Raw genomic sequence first — 22,263 nt, forward strand, 5'->3', positions numbered from 1 at the left:
CCAGCGGTCGCGGCGGCTCGAGCGGCCAGAGCGACAAGGGTCCAAGTAGTTGGAAATTTTTCGCCGCGCCGCTCAGTACCTTCAATCTGAAAGAGCTTTAAAACGACTATTCGTTTAAACGTTGCTTATATCGGCCACCGACGTTCGGCAAGCACGACTGGCAGCGCGGTAGAGCGATTGGGTCACGTTTCATTTTGACGTCGAGGCCTCCGAGGGGCAAGGTCTATGCAGTGACAGCCCGGCAGAACTCCGTGCTTTTCTTGGTATCGTCCATATCTGATATCCTGCCCCCGACGTGGAGCACGGCATGAAGAAAGCATTCTTCTCGTTATCTGATAATTTCTTTCCTGCACTCTATTGAATATGAAGGGGTGTGTGAAACTTTCCTGCGACAACAGGGGCAGCGACATCGGTGCCGCACTGTGCTCAGGATTGAAGGCAGCCTTTTTATGAAGACAAGCCACAGGAAAGCCGTTTTCGAGGTACTTCTTTTCGTAAACTTCTACCGAACTTGTAAGGTTTATGGGCGATTAACGCCCCAAAGCGACTCAGGCTATGAGGGACGCCGTATAGTGGAGGGCTCCGGATAATTTTGACCACCCGGGGTTCTTTAACGTGCACTGTCGTCGCACAGTGCACGAGGCTGTAGAATTTCGCCTCCATCGAGATTCGACCGCCGCGGCCGGGATCGAACCCGAGTCATCGGTCGAGCGCCATGACCACCGAGCAGCCGAAGCAACTATGGGATAATGAAATTTTGGGAAACTTTAAACTGCGTCCTACAAACTGCGTCCTCCAAAAAAAAAGGACAGCGGGGCTGAAATATGCACTGTATACCGTCATTGCGACTTTGTATCTGTGCTTCTCTACGTGCTAAAGTAACGGGCTAAAGTAACGGGGTCACATTACGTGCCTGAGTGCGCGCTTGGTGACATCTGGTGGAAACAGTGAGCGCAAAATAGTCGGAACAGAGCTGAAAATATTACATCGGTATCCGTGTTTGCTCTTCTCGTATGTGTCGAGCGTTTCCCCGCCGCCTGTGTCTTGGCCTAACAATAGCCAAGCCGAATACGAAACTCAACCTTCTAAGAAGTCCCCTCCGCCTTTCTTCCCGCAATTAGAGCTGCCGAGGTACAGTGCCAGTCACACTTAGAAGAAACACTGCTTCTCGTGGCTCCACACACGTGGAGCACTATTGCGACCAAGCCGGTGGCGGATGCGTGCAAAGGGGCAGATGACACGAGGCACCACGTCGAGGTCTCTCTTCTCGTGCGCCACTCTGCATCGATTCATGAATGGGTTAGATGCAATGGGACTTTGCAGGTACGTGGCCACGCTGAGCCGTGTTCCCTCTAAGTGTGATTGACCCTGTACGTGCCGCTGTATGTCGCCAGTAGCCGGATGTTTTGCATACTGGACAAGCGGCAACTGCGTCGCGTTGTTTTTATTGTATCTGCGATGTCTGCACACAGAGGGCTTCAAAGGTGACTGATGATACGGCACATATATCTTAGCGCCACAGCACACAACTTGGCCCGCATCGAAAGCATGACTGCAAGCTTGGTCACGTCCCACAAGGCGTGAGTAAGAAAAAACGCCCCCGGGAAAAACGGCCCCGGAAAATACGTCTCCAGAAAGAGGTCAAAGTCAAAGGTACCCCTACGAAGCGCCCTTTAGAAAAAAAAAATCCTCTAAGTGAAAAACTACAGAAAGAATTAATTGTTCCGGAATCCACTTGACAAATAATTGCCCTCTTTATTGGTATCTCTCTTTAATTTGAGAATATATGTAAGCATGAAGTATTCTGCAGTACCAGATCATACCACGGTCATGCAGCCTCCATTCTGAAACTAAATACAGAAGCGTTTAAATGAATTCTGGGACAGGTATCCAACCTTTAGCGCTTTGCATGCTTTTATACTAGGTCTTCTAATTCGTACATGTATACCTCGCAAGCGCCGGTGCAAACACGAGGCTGCTTTTCCAGGTGCCATGCATAGGCGCTGAACTACCGCCCCCTGAATATAGCATCAGGCTCCTGCGATAGCTCGATGATAGGGTGCAGGATATGCCCAGTTTGTGCCATCCTATCCTTATCCTATAAATTCGACGCCTGGCAATAAACGTATTTAGCCTGTATCTACTCTGCGTGTCAAGATGTACTTCTCATATAGTGTTCCGTTGCAAATCTCCCGAGCCTTGAGCTAAAAATTACTGGCACACTTGCGTTGCGTTGAGCCTACCGTCGCGTTTACGGGTCAGTGATTTGTTCCACCTTCAAACAACTTAAATCCGCCTCATGGGGTAACGCCTACTAGTGGCATCTCCCGCACGCCAGGCGGGTGCACAAGTCACTGCGGGTTATGAGACGTCTGATGGCACCTCTTTGGGCAGATTTTTTCCTATTTCACATATGGAGACGTTTTTTCAGGGGATGTTTCTTTTCCGTAACTTCCCCACAAGGCATCACACTCTCGTGTAACAAGAGTGTGAGATGTGATTAGGGGTAGGACGTTTCGATTTCGTTTTTGAAAGTTCGGTAGATTTTTTGGTGTTTATATCTGAGCCCAATTTCCGTTTTAGTGCGAAAACACCATATCACTAACAAAGCTGAAAACCAGAGGTATGTGTGAAGCCTCATCCTTTGACTGAGCGTCAGCGGGGGAGGCCTTGCTCGGCTACTCCGTCAGCTCTCGGAACCGGCACAGCCCCCCTTCACGCGCAGGTGCCGATAGTGGCTGACGATAAGATCTTACAGGGGGTTATCTTTGAGGCGGTGTTGCCTCACGTGGTCGCGCACGTCCCACTTGGTTATGTTAAAACGTTCTTTAAATGTCGTCCACTATTGAAAGCGTTGATATTGTGTTCCTGAGTTTGTCTGCGAACAGAATTGGCAACTTGATTTAGGCCGCGTGCCTGGGGCATAAAACAATAGAACGCCTTTTTTAGGTGCTTTAGGCGCAAAAACACGACTGCTCGATGACACTCGAACGCCATTGTGATCCACGCGTTTCTGGCGGCACTGGGGTTGAACAAGCAGGGCGGTGACGTAAGAATGCAATTTCAGGGTTCAAAAATGGTTCAAGTGTGAAATCAATAGAATTGAGGTGTAAGTAAAATTACAAAGAAAAATTTATGATAATATTGTTCACTATGACAAATTAGAAAATATTTTAAAAAAGAAAAGGAAATATAGAGCATGATAGCACCTGCCACCACTCCGTTTCAAAGAGTACCTTCCTAACATTCCATCCATCCATCTATCTATCCATCCATTCTTCAAAGTGGGCAGCTACTGGCGACGCCGCTGGAGTGACGCGGTGAACCCGTCTGCTTCCCTGTCTATTCTGATTCACTGTAGCGGTAGTTTTCGGTTCCTGCTTGTGGCCAGACAGAAAAAAGCAAATGCTAAATTGAGCCGGTTTGAGCGTATAATTCTGCTCAGGGCCTGTTTAGCCTACTCTGCTGTAATATTTTATACCAACCCAAATATTAATTGATTTCTGCAGTCACAGGACTAAGAATACAACAATAATTGCTTTGCTAACCTCGCTCCCATGGCACATACTTATTGGAGGCCAACTGAAAATGGACTAAGGTTGCGTTCTGAAGCGGACCTTAAGCATTTCCTACACTTTAACCTATACGCCCTTGTCAAACGCCGACTTATCGCGTTAAGGAAAGGGATACGGGGGTGATGAGAAAAATATGGAAGTATCAAAACACTGGAAACATAAGCAAGATAGATTGTCAAAATCAGAAACTGCATGCTAGTAAAAACAATGTCCATAACGTATACCTACAAAACACGGCGCCTTATGTCACAGAGGGGGAAAGATTTGAACAAGAACGCCCTCTATCAAGTTCAGAAAGGTTTGTGCATGCCCAGTGCAAACAGAATCGTGCCCAAAATACGACAAAATGTCTTGTCGTTCTGTCACAACGAGACTTCTCTATAGTATTGTAGTATGATCTGTAGTATTTTTCTGTCCTATTTTTCTGTCGTATTTTTCTGTGGTCTGTAGTTCAGTGGTACTTCTATGTAGCTACTGCAGAAAATTATGTTGGCATTACAAAATGTTCGGTGGTAACTACAAGTTAACCGCTAAAAATAATACATAAAACTCTCATGTACACAAAAAAATTTCTGTTGTATCTTATGACTGGTTAGGCCCAATTGCAGCTGCCACTTACTAGCAGTGTATTTTCATATGAAATCAAATTTTGAAAGCAATAACTGCATTGTAGAAAATGGCAGCAAAACATCGACCGTCTGGCTTCCATGAAGATAATAAATTCATTGCGATTTTTTTTCCTGGTATTCCAGGTTCGCAGAAATCACTGCTTTAGATGGATAGGCCAGGAATACGAAGTGAGTATACCTTGCTTACGGATCACAAAAATAAAATTCCTCTTCGTTACCTCCCACAGGCGTTCTAAACGCCTAGAATTTATGACGCAAGAGAACGTCGGCCCAACTACGACAGCACAAGAAATAGAACGCACATGGCTTGTTTTCTTGTGCTGTCGTAGTAGCATTGCCGTTCTCTTGCATAATACATCAACTAGCTTAACATTCTGTAATACATGTCTAAAGCATTTGTGAGCCGCACCTATGAGAGAACAATAGAAGTTGCCTTTAACCCTGTTCAGCTTTTCCTCCAAACATGACTGGAAACCAAAGCTTTGACTGAAGTGACGCAACCACGGATTATTTAGCCATCGACGCACAGTCTAAAATTAATCTGAAACAAATTACTGTTGGCTATCGTGCATGGCTCGAATGGTAAAGCAGATGAGCGGTACTGCATGGTATGCTATTGGAAGGCATACATAGCTTGCATCGAGCTCACAGCAGTCATAATGCTGGCGAACTAAGAGCACTGTTAGTAGGTGCACGTTTCTGCGATCCTTTAGCGGGCCGTTAACGCAGAATGGCCGGTGAAACAGAAACGAAAAAGACGTGTTGTCGCTGGCATTCTGCACTAACGGTCCAGCAAAACTGTGCACCAACTATACTGCGTTTCATACATAGCAGGTAACGCTGCCAAAGCTATCGCGCCTGTTCGCGCAGGCTAAGTCCGCACGCAAAAAGTAGTTCGCCGCACAGCCAAAGCGAACACAAGCGTAATTCGTAGCGGCAAATCTCAAGTGCCGTGACTGGCAGCTCCTGGACTTCGTTTTACCTCCTGCCACATTTTCGTCCTGCGACTCGTCTCGATTTCGAGAAGCAAAAAGTACACGTGGTGGTATGATACGCGGTTGGTAGTGCGAATCGCTTCTACTAAATCCGCGCCCAAAAAGTTGTTCATTCTCCGTGAAAATTATGGCCAGAGAGCCCGAACACTGAGCGCCTCACAGCTTCGACCGTGATTTTCAATGCTACCACATCTTTTTATACCGCTCTTTGTATTCATCCAAACAATGACCGGAGTTTCGAGAAGAACGAAGGATACGTGGCGGAGTAATATAGTTTCGCGGACGCACTACTTCAGCAACCTCTGCAGCTTGCCTGCTCTGTATGAAACGGAATATAGCCTGCTAGATCATTCTCGCAAGATATATTTCTATAATCCGCTTGTAGAACCCTGTTCTGGCCCACACTGCCGAGGCTATGTGGGGTTTGCCATCATGGCGCCCGAGGGAAAATCCGAAAGCGAAAGTATATTTTTCCGTTTTGAAGCGAAAGTACACACCACGGAAAAAAGTTGACTTACTTATTGCATCGTCTTCGGTATATTACAGCTGTCAGGTTCCTAGGAACCTTTTGCTGCTCTTGCCGCACACGGGACATAGTCGGTGCGCTGTGGACGTGCGCAGCCTGTTCCAATTACAACCTGTGCACCACTTGCTACCTGACTGGTGCACACGAGCAGGACCATATGTTCGAACGGTATGATGCACCAGGAAGTAAAAGGTGAGAGTTGATCGCCCTTCGTCATGAATTTAATCGTCATCATCAGCCTGACTACACCCACTGCAGGGCAAAGGCCTCTCCCATGCCTCTCCAATTAGCCTTTTCCTCCTCAAGCTTCAGCCACCGTCTCCCCGAAAACTTCTTAACTTCATCCGCCCACCTAACTTTGTGCCGCCTCCTGGTACACTTGCCTCCTCTTGGAATCAACTCCGTTACCCTTAAGGACCAGCAGTTATCTTGCTTTCGTATTACAAGCCCTCCCCAAGCAATTTCTTCCTCTTGATTTCGACTAGGGTGCCATTAATACGAGTTTGTTCCTTACCCACTCCGCCCGCGGTCTCTTAACGTCACACCTATCATTTTTCTTTCCATAGCTCGCTGCGTTGTCCTTAACTTAAGCTGAACCCTTTTTGTTAGCCTCCACGTTTCTGCCCCATAGGCGAGTACCGGTAAGTTAGAGCTGTTGTATACTTTCCTCTTGAGGGATATGGGTAAACTGCCATTCATGATCTGAGAGAACCTGCCATATGAGCTCCACCCCGTTCTTATTCTTCTAGTTGTTTCCCTATCATGATCCCGATCAGCGGTCACTACTTGCCCTAAACAAACATATTATCTTACTACTTCCAGCCCCCCACTACCAACTGCGAACTGCTGATAGCTTGATAGACTGCTGAGCATTACTCTCGTCTCCTGCATGATAGTTTAAAGGGACACTGAGGAGAGCACTATTAATATATTTTTTATAGCAAAATCCGATAGTTCGGCATGTCATGGCTTTGTTGCCACTTGGCCGGCAGCGAAAAATGCATTTATTTCTAAGAAATTTGGATTCGAAGTTGAAAAGGTTTTTCCCGCCGCTGTGATTCAAATTTGGGATTCGGCTATGACGACAGAGGACTAAGTGACGTGAAACATGACGTGATGCAGACTCCGTGATTTCTGGCTGCCAGCAGTGCGGCCTAGCAGCAGCCGAAAAGAAAGCTTCCGCCGGCCGCACGTTGAAGGCATCTATCGGCTATTGCGGCCGTCGCTACAGTCGCTTCGCTTACGTTTGCACCGGCGTTTTGCGAGCGTTACGATGGATCTCGTTCTCGAAGTCGTCAACGAAGTTCTCGCAAAAAGACACCTTTAGAATACCGTGTACCTTGATACCGCTAGCGGAATACCGGGAGCCCGCCTAACGCCGGCGAGCAGGCGCTGATTGGTCCCGATGCTTCAGGCGAGCGCGTAGCTGCCCGGCACGTGGCGCCATCTGGCGACGTCAAGGAGATTTGCGCATGCATTGGCTGCGCCTAAGTGATTTGTGCTTCTCGGGTCCTAGCGTTGCTAGAACCATTGGTTCCAGCAACACTGTTTTGTTATATGACGTCATGACGCTTGTACTTGCGAGTTTGGCCTGTGGCGGCGATACCTGTACTTTGGTTCTTGCTCTTTTCTACGTTACAAGAGCTTTGTTGTCAGTATGAGTGGCGTTTTTGTAATCAGGAGCTGGTATTCTGTCGATACAAGCCAACTTCAATTTCTCCTCAGTGTCCCTTTAAGGCCTACTGTTCTGTTCTGCCTGTCGAACTCATTGATCATGCTTTGCAGCTCATCTCCTGAGTGACTAAGCAAGGCAATGTTATTTCAATCACCTGCACTCTAAGCACAAATAAGACTGTATAGGAGTAAAAAGTAAGTTACCTCTCCTCAAGCGCACTCCCTTTTTATAAAAGGCGAGTACACTAAAGGACAGGTTACTCCTTCTTTACTCCTTTTTAGAGTGTAACTACAACTGAGCAAAATAGGAGTATGGGCAGGATCGCGTCGAAGGTTTCCAGGCATGGCTAGAAAGTTTTCTTGATTGAGCAAACTATACCGCTCAAAATATAGTGCGAGTTTTTAATAATTGCTGACATGAAATTTCAGGCACCTAGTTTTCCCGAGAGCAACATCTGTCATGTTTGGCGGAACTCACGGTGGTCATGAAGATAATGACAAAGAGAAAAGAGGTAACTACGGACGGTACGAATTTCCTCAAGTTTTCATCACGAATTTTGGTTTCCAATTCAAGCCAAACTTGCACACGGCACCAGTGACTTAGCCGTTACACGGTGACGGTCAGTTTCAGGCAAGGGTTTTTGTGACCAGCAGAAGAATTGATTGCTTTTTTTTCTTTTCGGAAAGAGAAACAGATCTATTTAATAAAGATCGGAACGCACATATATTCAAGGTGTTTCAGGGATAAGGACAATTTTTAAAAATAGGGTTCTTGAGGTAAATGGAAGCTTTTTGCGGCGCAGTAATACCGGTGTTAGCGCACTTCAAGAAACAGGCTAATCATGTAAACTAGCAAAGGGATTAACTAAATTCTAATATTTAGCTTTTTACTATCACCTTCCCTCAAACACCTGGTAGTAACATTAGCAGAAACAACGTTCCCATTCCAGTATACAAATACAGTACATATCAACAACCGACCTGTAGCGCCAGACGATGATGCCTAGAAGATTACGCTTCAGGATCCTGTAGTAACGTCTATAACAAGTTTTAAGGCATTCATGGACATGCACTTTTATTGTTTTCTGTGCAACTGTCTGCACATTTTAAATATATTTTTGTGTGGACAGCGTGGTCTTTTTTTATTTGCGTGCTGCCTACGCGCAATTCGGGCGAGCAAGTGTATGAAACCCTGTCTTTTTGTACAGCTATCACTCGTACTTCCTGCGCCGCTTTCGCCGCTTGCTCAAACCCCTAAGCCACTGCGGGGGTCCTGAAGAAAACCGAGGCAAAATCGGGCTATTTAAAATTGCTCGCTGTAAAGAATAAGAGGTAGAAAGGAAGCCAGATTCTGCTAGCCATCATTTCGACAAGTGCACTTGACAATTTGGGCGTCTTAAAGCGGCAACGTCCCGACATGCCGTCTCGTCGAAACATTTTGTAATAGAGTGATGCTTCTGTCCCACCCCTTATCCATTCCGTGTTGGAAAGAATCCCGTCTTCAACGCAGTGGATACCGTTGCTACGTCACATAGGATTTTCATAATGATGCATTTAAACATAATCAACTATCACTCTACAGCCTTTCTATCACACATTAAAAGAGCAGCAAATAACACCAGATAATGCCGCAACAGAAAAAAAAGAAGACAAAGCTCTTCGCTTTCTAGTTCAGAAGTCGTCTATCAGTCGCTTCCAAACAAAAAAGCTTCCAGATGTCTTGAAGGCCTGTAATCAATTTTAGTAGGGTTTTAACGTTGTCTACTTGGTTTAATGTATTTAAACCAACGTAGTTAACGTTGTTAACTCCGCTTATAGTTAATTCCGCTTATATGAGCATTAACCTATTAAAGATATTCAATACCCTGAAGGCGGAGCTTAAGTGTCCCATCCAACTGAAGAATGAACTGAGAAATGAAGAATGCTTTCGCACGTCTACTTGGTTTAACGTAGTTAAACCAATGTAGTTAACGTAGTTGAACCAACGTAGTTAACGTTGTTAACGTAGTTAAACCAAGTAGACGTGCGAAAGCAGGTGTTCATTCTTCAGTTGGATCGGACACTTAAGCTCCGCCTTCAGGGTATTGCATATCTTTAATAGGCTAATGCTCATATAAGCGGAATTGGCCATTCATACTTAACATTCATGGCTGGCTAGGAGTCCTCATACCAACCAGCGCAGTGGCGCATGCAGCGGTTAAGAGATGCGCCCCTGCATTGGCGTTTATATCACATTTGTTTATATCCGAGCCACCGGTAGGGACTGTGTTGTTCTTCCCGAGCAACCTCTCGCGCAGTTGGCGTGACGCTCCTCCGAACTTAACGCCAGCTTACCCGAGTAATACTGGTAGGCTCGGGGGGTAACTCGGGTTGCTACGCAACGGCACAATATCATGAGTATGTACGGTGAACAGTAAACGTACTTACGGGGAAGAGATTCTTTGTCGTTATTGGTGAGAGTATGAGTGCGCTTTCTCACTAATATATGTCTCAAATTTACACGTATTGCTCTTTAATTTACTCTCCTGCAGCCGAGATACACGGCATCACCTGCAATGGTTGCCGTAATGGAATCATGGGCACGCGCTGGAAGTGCGCAGTGTGCTCGAACTACGACATCTGCACAAGGTGCTATAGGGCGCACGAGCACAACATCGACCACATCTTCTTGCGATTCAATGCGCCCGGCAGCTACGGGTGAGTATTCCGTGTTCAAGAGCGACACTTTGTACTGTGAAGCTCACCGTAGTGAAGTACGACGGATTACTTTTTACCAACGGACCACACCTAACGGTGTAGCGATATCTGACTGCTACCGCCATCCAGATTCACGCTCCGAGGCGGGGATCCAGGACCTCTATGTTTGACTCAAGAGCCAGACGCCGCAGCCACTGATCCAGCATATAGGCGGAGCGGGGACTTTTGCAAGAGGTGGTTTTGCCTGGTCACCTGGCTTGCTGTATTCTGATTTACATTAACGTAACCACGTTGAGGGAGCAAAAGAGCGCATGTGTACGGCGGTTGAAAATTTCGCGAGCTATACGTGCTCTCTGCGGCAGCACACTCCGTGAGAGGCTGCAGCGTGAGAGTAAGATAAAAAAAAAAAACGGTAATAGATTACAGATAGGAGACTTCGTACAATTCCTTCACTTTGTGTAACGCAAGTTTTTCCGCGTTGTTTTTGTCAAGCAGTTTTTAAAACAAAAATCCGCGGTGGTAGCAGTATACAGGACCGAATCCCGGCTGCTGCGGTCTCATTTCTGTAGTCGCGAATTTTGAAAAAGGAAGTGTGATGTGTGTTGTCCGGAGGTTTAAATTAATCCGGAGTTCTTCAGTGATAGCCCGTGCGCATGCTTTTGGGCGTCGAACCCCACACACCACATGCCACTAACAGTAATTTAAAGAGAAAAGATAACTGACTAATAATAAATATGAAATTTCCTTATCGCTCAAGGATGCTCGTGCCTCCATGGGGGGCCTCTGGAAATTCGCAGACTACGGACACTTCCGACCAAGACGATGTCTGTAAAGATCGCCAGCAGAACGAAAAGGGTGAGCAGTCTCCGCGGGCTAGTGGTGCATATTAATTAGATATGAGCAGAAGCCTCATCGGGGAAAAAAAATGTGTCGTTGACTGTAAAATTCGTCGCCAGATCGAATAATTTCCATTGTCTGGAGGAAGCTGACGTCAGCAGACAGAAAGTGACGTCTCCCGATGCCACTAGCAATAAAGAGATCAACAACTTCTAATGCTGTCGCATGCATTGCCAACACGTATTATAATTAGGCATCTGTGTGAATCTTTTTTCCCCTCATAATTGATCGAGACAGAAGAAACGAGCATTTATAATTCTCGCATAAAACAAATCGAAGTGTCATCTTGAGGCGAAACCTTACCATTATTCCTGTATCTCCAAACATGAACACATACAGGTAAAATATTACTGATTTTCTGTTAAAGGGGCCATGAAACGGTATTTACCTAGGTCAAGTAACACAGATGAGTGATATGTATTCCATCATTGGGCAACAAAGCGCAATGATATTAGAGGTAGCTTGATAACACCTATGGTATCGTCGATTAAAAGTGATGCTCTTCCTCTCCCTCTTATCTCATACACTCCCGCGACCTCGAAAAACTAAATACACGAGTAAAATAAACGAAATAAACGCCCTACCCTCGAATACGTCACGCCTCGGCACCCGGTTTGTTTACAATGGCCGCACCCACTTATCGGCGCATCGGCGCAATCTCTTTTGTACGCACCGCTGTAATTGCGAGGGCATCATCGGCCTGGAGCTCAAGGAGCAGCTTCACCAAGGTACAGTGATGTACCGCGGTGAACTTCAAACTTCGCGAGCATGCTGCGTGTAGAAACCGGCTGCTGAAGGCCGGCTACGGCAGAAACGACTCCTCGGCGAGCTCATAGACTCATTTTGAAAAATTCAGCGCGACAAAGGGACGAGTACAACGGAAGAAGGAAAAGACGAACGCTCTCTGACAAGTGAATGTTTATTATGAAGGCTACAGTAATACAGGAAGAAAAACGAAAAAAAAAGAATAAACAATTAAAGTGATACAACGGTAAAAAAGCAAGTCACAATAAAACAGACCCAAACTGATTCCATGTAGGCAGTTTCACTCTTAGAGAAATGTTGTGAGACAGCGCTCGCCTGTGCCTTCTTTCTTTGTATTCGTTCCTTTGTTGTGCTGAATTTTTCAAAGTGCATCCTCTCCAACTCGCCCAGCATAGCTTAGCAAATATCTTCTACAGTCCTAACGAGTTTCTAACAAACTGTGTCGGAAACAAGCAGGTGAGAGAGGAAGCTTTCGTTGCGGCGAAAACAAATGGCTACTTGAAATCCATTTGTGGGTCTCTTTAGCTATAGACACGAAACCTTAGGCGCCCCCTTTGTGTAAATAGGAGGAAGGGAATTTCAAGTATTTTCTTTTACCGTATTTACTCGCATAATGCTCGCACTCGCATAATGCTCGCACCCCCCACATTGCCTATCGAAAATTGGAATTTTTTTTTTTCCTCGCATAATCATCGCATCCCCAACATCACTCGACAGAACTAAGGAAAAGTGCATGCACTATCAAAATATAGCATTACCAAACTAATGATAAAAGGACTAACAGATACAAAGGAGCGGATGACCCAGCTACAGCCTAAGACAACTACAGCTCAGATAGGAAAGAAAATGATTACTTCAAAGCAAAGCGGAATCTTTGGGCTAGATAAAAACATTCAAGAGAGCGAGAAGGCGAGAAGGTGTTTCGTCAGTTTTGTTCCACTGGTACCGCCGCACGTTCTCCCGAGTTCCGCGCATAGTTCTGCCATTTTGCGAAGACTTTCGTAGGCCTCGCTCAGTGCGTGCTACTTTTGTCACCGTGCTCTCGGTCGACGTGGACTCCGCGGACTCTGAGTGATGGTGATGTTGCGGGCGGCCAGCCTTCGCAAATAAAGTGTTTCTGCAGCTAGTGTTTGTCGTCTCTGTGGTTTTATTACAAACGTAAGTCCTGCTTGCAATTGAAGTTTTGGTTAAATTTACAATAGCTGGCTTGAGAACCCCGGTTCACAGCCTATTTACATTTGCTTCCAGCACTCCAAAGCATTGTTCAAAAATTTTCCCCGCGTAATTATCGCACCCCCTAACTTCGCACCGATTTTCTGCGAAAAAAAGTGCGAGGATTATGCGAGTAAATACGGTATTCGTTGCCCATTAATCTCTAAACCACGCTTACCAAGTGGCGGTCTGAAGAGCCTCCATTTTTTTGAACAAGTGCGAATCGCACGGTCGGCATTAGTGTGCGAGAGGGGAGTGCGAGCAAATTGTTAGAATGGTGAAGTACTTTGGGTACATGTAAAGACAGTACAAAACAACAATGCAGCAAGGAGCACTTCGAACATGTGAGACGGGTTCTCAAACCACTGGGCCGCCGCTGTGCTCGATATTCGTGGCAAAAACCGGAATAAATTAAAATTGTGTTCCATATATTACAGCTGACAAGTTCCAGGGAATCGCTTGCAACTCCTGTGACGCGCGCAACATACACGGCGCTCTCTGGGAGTGTGAAGACTGCTCCAGCTACAAGCTGTGTACCACGTGCTACTTGACTGGCGTTCACGACTATGGCCACATGTTCGCGCGGTTGGATGCACCAGGCAAAAGGTGAGGGCTGCCAGCATTTCTCACGATTTTAAACACCTCATTGGAACTTCGATTGTAAGCATTTCAAGCGTCCACGCTGAGGGCTCCTACTCTCCTACTTCCTCTGACTTGGTCTTTCCAGGAGGGACTGTTTGTGGTTGTTTTTGTTTTATGTTTTTAAAGTGACTACCTTATATTGCGCGCGTCAGCAATAAACCTCAGTTGCGAGTTAGCGCTTGTCTGCGTCGTTTACTTTCCGTCGCGTGTGTTCCCTGTGCGCTATTTTTTACATCATGAAGAGGCTCCTACTCTGTCAATTTTTATTCTCTCGATCCTCTACCAACGTGTGACGTTGAAAACGAAAACGCGAGTTTCTGACGGTTGCTCGTATACAATTTCAGGTACCAAGTTGCTCCGAGGTCCTCATCTGTCATTTATGGTGGCTCCTTGAGCGGTCATGAAAGAACTCTCAACGAACTTGCAGGTATCTATGACTGAGACGAATTTCCTCAAGCATGCGTAACGCACTATGGTATGCACTTCGAGCTTCGAGTCTCATATCAGCTACAAGCTGGCATTAAGTTTAATACTACAGTTTGTGTTACCAGCACAGGAATTATATTTTTTACAGCGAGAGAAATTCACAAGGGAAGCCGGTATATTTTATTCAAGATGGAAGCACGCAAAGTGTTTTTAAGATAGCGAAGCAACGACTACATCCCTTAACCTATAAGCGTGCACGTCTTTCGATTTCAGCGATAATGTGTGTTAAAAAAAAAAACCTGCACAAAACAGAGAGGGCAGAGGGAGAAAAAAAAACAGATTAGCGCGAACTTATAGTGTACTAAAGGAAAAGGTAAACTACCCGAGGAACTGAAAAGCGCTGGCCTAGAGTTAACGGTAGACAATATTCGTAAAAGCAAGCAAGGTCTACGTCACGTTCAATACCATATCAGTAGCAAAAAAACAAAAACAAAAATGGGGCTCATACATCATAGCTGGGCAAACAAAACAAAAATGTTTTTTTTTTTTCCCCTATGCGCAGTGTTTCTCGCAACCTTTCCCTGAAATGATCTGTCATCAACTTGACCAACAGTATGCGCAAATGCGTGTGCATTTCAGGCGCACATCGATCACGCAGCATGCGGATAGCTTCATATTTCTGCTTTGGTTGGCTTGCCGTGCGCAGTCCGGCGAGCCAAGTCGATGTCATCCTTTCCCAATTAGCACAACAGTCCGTTTCGCCCTTCGAAAAATTGGAAACCGGATTACGAGTCTGGGAAATACGAATAGAAAACTGGGGTGGGGTGGGGTCACCGAATGCAAGCACGACGAACGCAGGCGGAACTAGTTGGCTCAAAGCAGCAAGAGCGAATGTCACTTACTGTGCACCATCTGTCCGTTCCGAGCCACTCCCCACACTTTTCATAATTTTTTCTCCTCTCCTCTTTTCTCTAAATTTTCTTCGATGCTTCATGGGAACCCGCAGTACCTGGGTTCGAACCCAGCCACATTGGCCGCGCGTTTTGATGGAGGAGAAACGCATAAGGTGGCCGTGCAATGCCAGTGCATGTTGAGTATGTCCAGGTAGTCGAAATTTGTGCGGAGCCCTCTACTAAGACACCTCTTTCTCCCTTCTTTTACTCCCACTTTCCCTCCTTCTTTCACTCACACCTTCCTTCCTTCTTTCATGCATGCCCACCTTCGTTCCTTCTTTCACTCCCATCTTCCTTCCTTCCTCCCTTCTGTCACTCCCACCTTCCTCCCTTACTTCCCTAACGGCGCTTTTGAGGTGTCCACCGAGATGCGAGACAGTTACTGCGCCCTTTCATTTCTTCAAAACCAATTTCACGCATAGAGCGGGCCATGAACAGCAGTTCTGTGAAAGAACTGGTGGCTTTAAAATTTAAGCTTCCTGCGTGCCACTGAGTTTGTACAGTTCGCGTGGTCTAGACTCTTCATATTTACAGGTATGTCGACGCGTTTTTGCAGCGTTGGTCATTTGCTTATGCTTAACCAATATCGTAGGTCGCAGAGCTGTCATATTTGAGCATTACTGCCGCGCACTAGAGGGCATTCGGCGTTGATCTTCGTGCCTTCCCTCTCAGTTCGGCGCGCTCACGACAGCAGTTACGGCGCCATCTTTATGGGACCATCTCTCAGCGTCAGCAACGAAGGTCGCCGAAGGAATTTCGTCTAATCGGGTTAGTAAGGCTTTCGTCTTTAAAAAAAACAGCAGTAATTTCCCCGTCGATTAGAATATTCATTCATTCATTCATTCAATTATTCATTCATTCATTCATTCATTCATTCATAATTTTTTGTCTTCATCACAACATGGCGTACACATTGTGAATGGGACCACGACGAAAAGCCATTCCTATACGGATCCTCTCAGAAAAGAAAAATCCGAAAACGGTGTTCTGAAAAAAAAAACACGAAAAAAAAGCTCGCCGAGTTTTCAACAAAAAAAAAGCGAAAACATTAGCTGTGGTTCAACCCGGCTGAAGCTAGTAAGACAAGCGAAAGCTCTGTTAAGGTAAGCGCATGAAGATAAGCACATGCCATAGGCTTTTATATAAATAAATAATAGTGGACGCAGCCTCACGCGATTTCCGGCAGCTGTGAGAGTGCCGTCGGCTCCACGTGCACAGCTGTGGCGAGGCGCAGTGAGTCACGTGGGAAGACTTGAGAGCCAAGCCTCCGCTCCTCCTGGTTTGAAGGTCAAATTGCATAGCCACATGACCTTCAGCATTGTACGGGAGAAATAGAGCTTTCGCTCTAAAAGCTCCGTCCGCTGTATAGTGTAAGCAACGCTGCATGGGTTTGTGTTAGGTCTACATCCCATTTCATCCGATGACAACGTAGGTGTGACGAGGCAAGCGCCGCTTTCGTAGGGAGGTCAGTTCACCATTGTCCTATTGCCGCATCGTTTTTGCTCTGAGCCACTTCCCTCGCTCTACCACTCTCGCTCCTATGAGAACTCTGGCACTTCCTCCGCCGCTTTCATCCCTTTACCTTCTCTGCTTTCCTCCTAGTGCTCATAAGTTTACATTATCGGAACCCATGCCGATTACATGGCTATACAAGTGAATGCTTCTTTTTTCTAAAATAAGAGGGTGAAAAAAAAAAAGTCTCGGTGAGTTCATAAGATACTTCAGTGCACTGAAATAATCTTGTCATCAATAATCGTGAAATATTTCAAGCAAAGGGCAGTATAGGTAAAGGCGAGTAACATGTCACAAAGGCTCCTGCAGCGACTAGTAGTAGTAATAAACCTTATTTGGCTGCAAAGTTAAGCGCCAAGGAGGTCGGTGGCTTTTCGGACCTTAGCCAATTGGTCTTTCACTGCGGAGGACTCCAACCAAGCACACCAAAAGACAGGGGGAGGGTCAAGGTAATGTGGTGACCGAAAGACAACGGGAGAAAGGACAAGGCGATGCTCCAGGTTAGCATAAAGGGAGCGACAGTTGGGAAAGGATAGATCTAGACGGAAGTGGTAGTGGCAGAGACGCGCCAGAGGTTTAAGGACACAGTCCGCGGCATTTTGTTGTGGAGAACAGAATGGTGAATTGCGGTACTACTACTGCAATATAATTTCACAATGATGTATTTACACATAATGAACAATTACACAGCCGTAAAATCGCACACTGAAAAAGCTGTAAACGGCATCCAAAACAGCGCGAACAGAAACACAAGGAAGTAGCATCGTCGCATCTCTGGACAATTGCGGTCATTTAGATACGTGAATTCCAAGATTCAAATTTTCTCAACGCAGTCCACATTATCACCTGCAAAGGTTGCAGCCATCGCTGCATCGTGGGCACGCGCTGGAAGTGCGCTGTGTGCTTCGATTACGACCTCTGCTCGGCGTGCTTCAGGGACCACGTGCACAACCTCGACCACGTCTTCTTGAGATTCAATGAGCCCGGTAGCCCAGGGTGAGGCCTTCTTGACTGCATGGGTGGAATTTTACAGGCACGAGCAACACTGTGACGTACGAAACCCGTAGCAACGGAGGACTCCCGCTGGTTTTAAGTGAAAGCGTAAAGACCCCATGTCGTAGAAAATCCGGTGTCGGCGTTGTCGTCGCCGTGACGAAAAACTTAGGACTAGTCGTTTTCAAGAGGCTCCCATAGGTGGCGCCAGCCGCACCAGCGGCGGATCGGAAACCTCTGACCCTCGGGCCGTCGGGTTGCTAGTAAGACACTCTACCGCTACGTAACACAAACACATTCGTACTTCTTGGTTAAAGCGGGGCTTTGTATGTGTGTCGTGTGGTCTTTCATATAATGATTATGGCTGTGAAAGAGAAAAGAGTGTCCCTGCCTACAGGGGCAAGAGGTTTTGTTTTTTACAACAAAGGCGGTGTTTGAAGCGCAGAGAAATCGGAGCACATTGACAATTTAACATTTCAGATTTGGAGCGGCACAGGCGAAAATGTAAACCTATGTAGATCAAAAACAATTACTTAACTTTCCCTCTCCTTCGGGGAAGGGGTGGTTTGGCTGTGTCCCTTCGATGCACCCGCTGCGCTGCTTACCTCGCGGAAAGTCCCGCACACATGTGTCGCTGTGTGAAATGACAATGCGTTGAGGTTAAGGGACAAGGATACAAATAAAAAAAACGGAAATAGTTAAAAGGACGCTCCTTCGTACAAGAGCTGCATTTAGCAGCCAAAGTGGTTCTGTGTTATGCAGTGTGATCCCTCAACATTCAACACAAGAGTGAAGGATACATGACTGGTAAAAACTTTATAGTAATAACCTGTTTATTATTCCAGGGTTCACGTAGTTCCGCTGAGGATTTATGAACGCAAACGAACTACAGACACTTCCGCCAAACAAGAGGACGCCTGTGGAGCGCGGCAAGAGGGCAAGCATGGTAAGGCGTCAGTGTGGGCCTACGGTGTTTCTTTATTCCTCTCCCCATGGAGGAAGGAAAGAACTAAGGAGAGGCCCTGACGTCACGTTTTGTGAAGCCGCCTTGCAACCGGAAGTTGGCTCGGCTCTCCTCACTATCTTCTTTCTCCACCAAGCTACGGGGCGGGGATCGCGCGCGGCTCGCAAGCGCTTCGTAAAAGAAAGGTATAAAAAAAACCGCCGCTCGCCGCTACACTCCTACACCTCCCTCCCCGTAAACACGCACCTATACACAAACCGGCGCACAGGTGCGGTGAACCTTTTCCGACGCCAGGCGAAGAAAGACGACACTGCGCGCCGCTTATAGCTCAGCTCACCATCCTTCTCGGGCTACCGTACACCCGCCGTGTGGCCTTCGAAACGCAGCTCAGCATCGCCGAGAGCGGCTTCATGTTTCTGTACTGTTTGGTGAGGTGCGAAAGTTCGCTGATCAAAACAATCAACGCTTCTTCGCGTTTCTAAGCGCGGTTCCGGAGTGCCACCTTTTCGCGAGATTCATTTCAATGCATCGATCGCTCCGCGTAAAGACACCAAGTTTGACGAACAAAATATCAAATGAGCGGTTATTTGCTGCATTTAAAAGCAATCTTAGATGCGTGCGTAAGGTCACGACGCCAGGCATATAGACTTTAACACGCAAGGCCAAACACACCGTGCCGAAAGCCCGTCCACCCCCACCGAGAAACACTCGGGCCCCTAGCAACAACGACGCTAACGACGCCGTACGCCGTTGCTAGTGGCCCGAGTTTTCTTAGCAACAACGACAACGTTGCTAGTGGCCCGACTTTTTAAGCCTAACTTTTGACGTCACTTCCGCCACATTCTCGTCAATGCATTGGGAATACGAAGGGCCTCTCCTTAGTTTTCCTTCCTCCATGCTCTCCCAAAAGACTGACGAGGCAGCCTTTAGTGCTTGATTTCACCAAAGAAAATCAGGAGCAACAGACACTCTTTCCCTGATACGATGGCAGAGTGCATCTCAAATGATATCTTTATTTTATTTGCGAGGACTGGTCGGACATTACTCGGCGTATCTCTACCATGAGAATCCTAGCTAGAAGTATTTGCTAAAGGACGACGAGGGGGACCAATTGTTTGCTCCTTCATTTTGTAAAATGGCTTACTGTTGCAAAAAGAAAACAAAATCAAAGAAATACACATCGTAGTGTCTGGGCGAAGAGACGGGGGCAGTAGAAAGTGACAGGAACTTTTAACGTTCATTGCTGCCCACCTTGAAAAATAAAGGAACTGCACGTAAGACATACAATGGTGAAAAAGCTTATATAGCGTTAGAAATTAGTATTTCGAAAAAAGAAATCTGAATTATGGATTAGCAGGCGTGTTAGGCGTGCGACGTTGTTGGCAGTAAAAGTTCTTGCCTTGGTTCTAGCGCCACCGTTGACTGAGGAACCCTGTACCCCCTCTAAGCTTATGCTTTTTAGTGCCACAGAGCGTCGTTCGAGCGCTTTAGGCAGGCCTCTTCATGACTGCAAATAGGTATAGGAAAGATTAAACACATCCCTCATTTTCCATACTCACCACAGTGCCTTGCAGCTTTTGCTTCGGTCTTGCCTTACGCCTCCTTTTGGCTTAGCTAAAAATACTGCGGGCCCAAGTATCGGGCCCGAGATGCGCAAGTGGCAATCCAGTGCTCAAGCTTCGGTGATGATTTGCGTTTTTTTTCTCTCTTGCGATCACCTACGATTTGTTGTACGGAGTAGGGCACTGCAAGGGCCGTATTCTGAGTCCCCGGCCCGGGTCCAAGAGTTCAAGCCCGGGCCCGACCCGCGCTTCTAGGCGTGGGACCACTACATTATCATTCTAAAGAGCCTGGGCCCGACCAGCCAAGCTCGAAGTGAGGCCCAGCCCGACACGGGCCCGGACCCGTTCCCGCAGCAGCTCAAGAGATAAATTGCTGTGTCTTCTGCTACAGAACAAGTGGCCAGCAAAGGCGCTTATATCATTTGGAAAAAAAAAAATAGTTCTGGTAAACAAAAAAAGAAGAGAAGGTAAAACGGATCACGTGCTCAGCTTTTTGAGCACCGATCTTGTCTGTGAACGGCCCCGAAGTTTCTAGAACCAAATGAAAACGGTTGCATAGGCTCGCAATAAACCCAGTATTACCCCAGAATTTTTTTATCAATTAGTTTTTAGGGCCGCGATGTGTAAATGTAGAAACGTCCTCGCAGCCATAGCAGTAACTTTTTTTTCCTTTTTAATGAGCGCGATTTGGCGGTTTTAATTCACGGCCGCATTGGCCGCGTTTGTATGGGATGAAATCAATACAGCCTTTATTGCAACGGAGAGATGGCTCTGAGACGAAAAGCTAATGCACCTGTTTATTGCGTAGATTGTGTTTGAAGACGTGAAGTGCCCTAAATCGATATGCTATTCTCCTACGTCGTTCCTCGTAGCCAAGAGATGTGTTTTTGGGAGGCAAACACAGACAATCGCATACTGTCTTTTAACGTATCGCTGCCCATTAAGCAATCAAATGAAAGTCCTTTTTTTAGGGGTTCTTCTGAGAACTTAAATGTCTAGTCATGAGCGGTAACACAAAACCGAGCGGATGCGGAGCGCCTTCTGGTAGATCCGAGGACGTGTGCTCGCTAATAACTGAAGCAGCACATGTCGGCGGTGCTGTGAATTTTATTAGGCGAATGCACTCACGCAAATAAACCGTACTCATCCGGCGTACTCATCCGAAGTTACTTGGAGCTTGAACATAATTCTTTGAGTGACGCTGATAAAACTCTGTCTACAAATGATCTACCTGCCATTCCGCGTCAACAAAAAAGTAGTACTAGTTCATTATAATAAACCGCTGAAAAAATTTTCGCGCCGGGATTCCTATATTTCCGGGGCGTTCCGGGCAACAGTAAAAGAAAAATATTGTTTTTAATTTTTCTCACGCGAAAAAAAAATGTGACTATAGGAGACATCAAGAGAAGTAAATAATTGTTGAGTAGTCTTTTTCTCAGCCAACACCTTGGCTCTGCTTCATGCATGTCGCTGCTATAGAATGGCACACGTATACTTCGCCCTTCAACAATGAATCAAAACTTGAACAAACAAGCCAGTCAAGCGACGGAGGACAGAGAAGAGACAAGGCGTTTGGCTGGTTCATTCGTTCAAGACAGTGTGCCAACTGACCCAGATCGCAACTCTTCTGTAATGCATCAAAAACCCAACACAGTCCCTCTACGCACTGGTCTGAGCCCGACCCGGGACCGAAGCTTCAAGGCCAGACCTGGCCCGGGCTTACGGGCCGGCCCGAGCCCCTGCAGTGCTCTAGTAGAGAATCCTGTCTAGAGTACACAAAATGAAACCGGACGAACATTTTCTTGTACATTTTGCCCAGTCAGTGATCATTTCCCGCCACTTATTCGTTCCGTTCATTTCTCACAGCACAAAAGCGGCAACATAGCCCTGACGGTGACCGTTGTGCCCCGAAGAAGCTGGCAACCGAACTGCGGGAGCTGAAGGAAACCCTTCAATGCGGCATCTGCATGGAAGGACGACGGAGCGTGGCCTTCCTGTGCGGCCACACTGTGTGCGCGGATTGCGCAAAGAAGCTCAAATATTGCCACATGTGCCGTGTGCGCATAAGAAAGAAGATCATGCTCTACTAGACGATCATCCTGTAAAAAAAAAGATGCTCAACTCGCAAGCTGAGTGCCAACTGAATGAACAGCTCAGTACAGCGTCGCAGAAAAGCCGATGTCGTCGTTGGCGTCGTTGGCCGGAAGCGAAAAATCCCAGAAGCATTAATAAATAAAAGTC

General features: G+C 46.5%; 1 protein-coding gene and 1 long non-coding RNA gene across 2 annotated transcripts in view; one reads left to right on the forward strand and one right to left on the reverse strand.

Moving 5' to 3' along the window:
* LOC149364142 (uncharacterized) overlaps positions 1-22,263 on the reverse strand; it is a 57,022-nt gene that overhangs the window by 3,790 nt on the left and 30,969 nt on the right. The gene's annotated exons all lie outside the window — the stretch shown is intronic.
* LOC149364143 (uncharacterized) lies at positions 412-22,155 on the forward strand. Its single transcript, XM_089574133.1, has 11 exons — positions 412-482; positions 4,328-4,372; positions 5,746-5,917; positions 7,829-7,911; positions 9,931-10,096; positions 10,854-10,951; positions 13,408-13,576; positions 13,957-14,039; positions 17,337-17,499; positions 18,342-18,442; positions 21,889-22,155. Exons 2-11 carry the CDS (start codon positions 4,351-4,353, stop codon positions 22,110-22,112), a joined length of 1,281 nt encoding a protein of 426 aa, XP_089430259.1. The 5' UTR covers positions 412-482; positions 4,328-4,350; the 3' UTR covers positions 22,113-22,155.

Source organism: Amblyomma mixtum, chromosome 2, assembly GCF_055824585.1.
Source record: "Amblyomma mixtum isolate Tamu chromosome 2, ASM5582458v1, whole genome shotgun sequence".
NCBI classification, from domain to species: Eukaryota; Metazoa; Arthropoda; class Arachnida; order Ixodida; family Ixodidae; genus Amblyomma; species Amblyomma mixtum.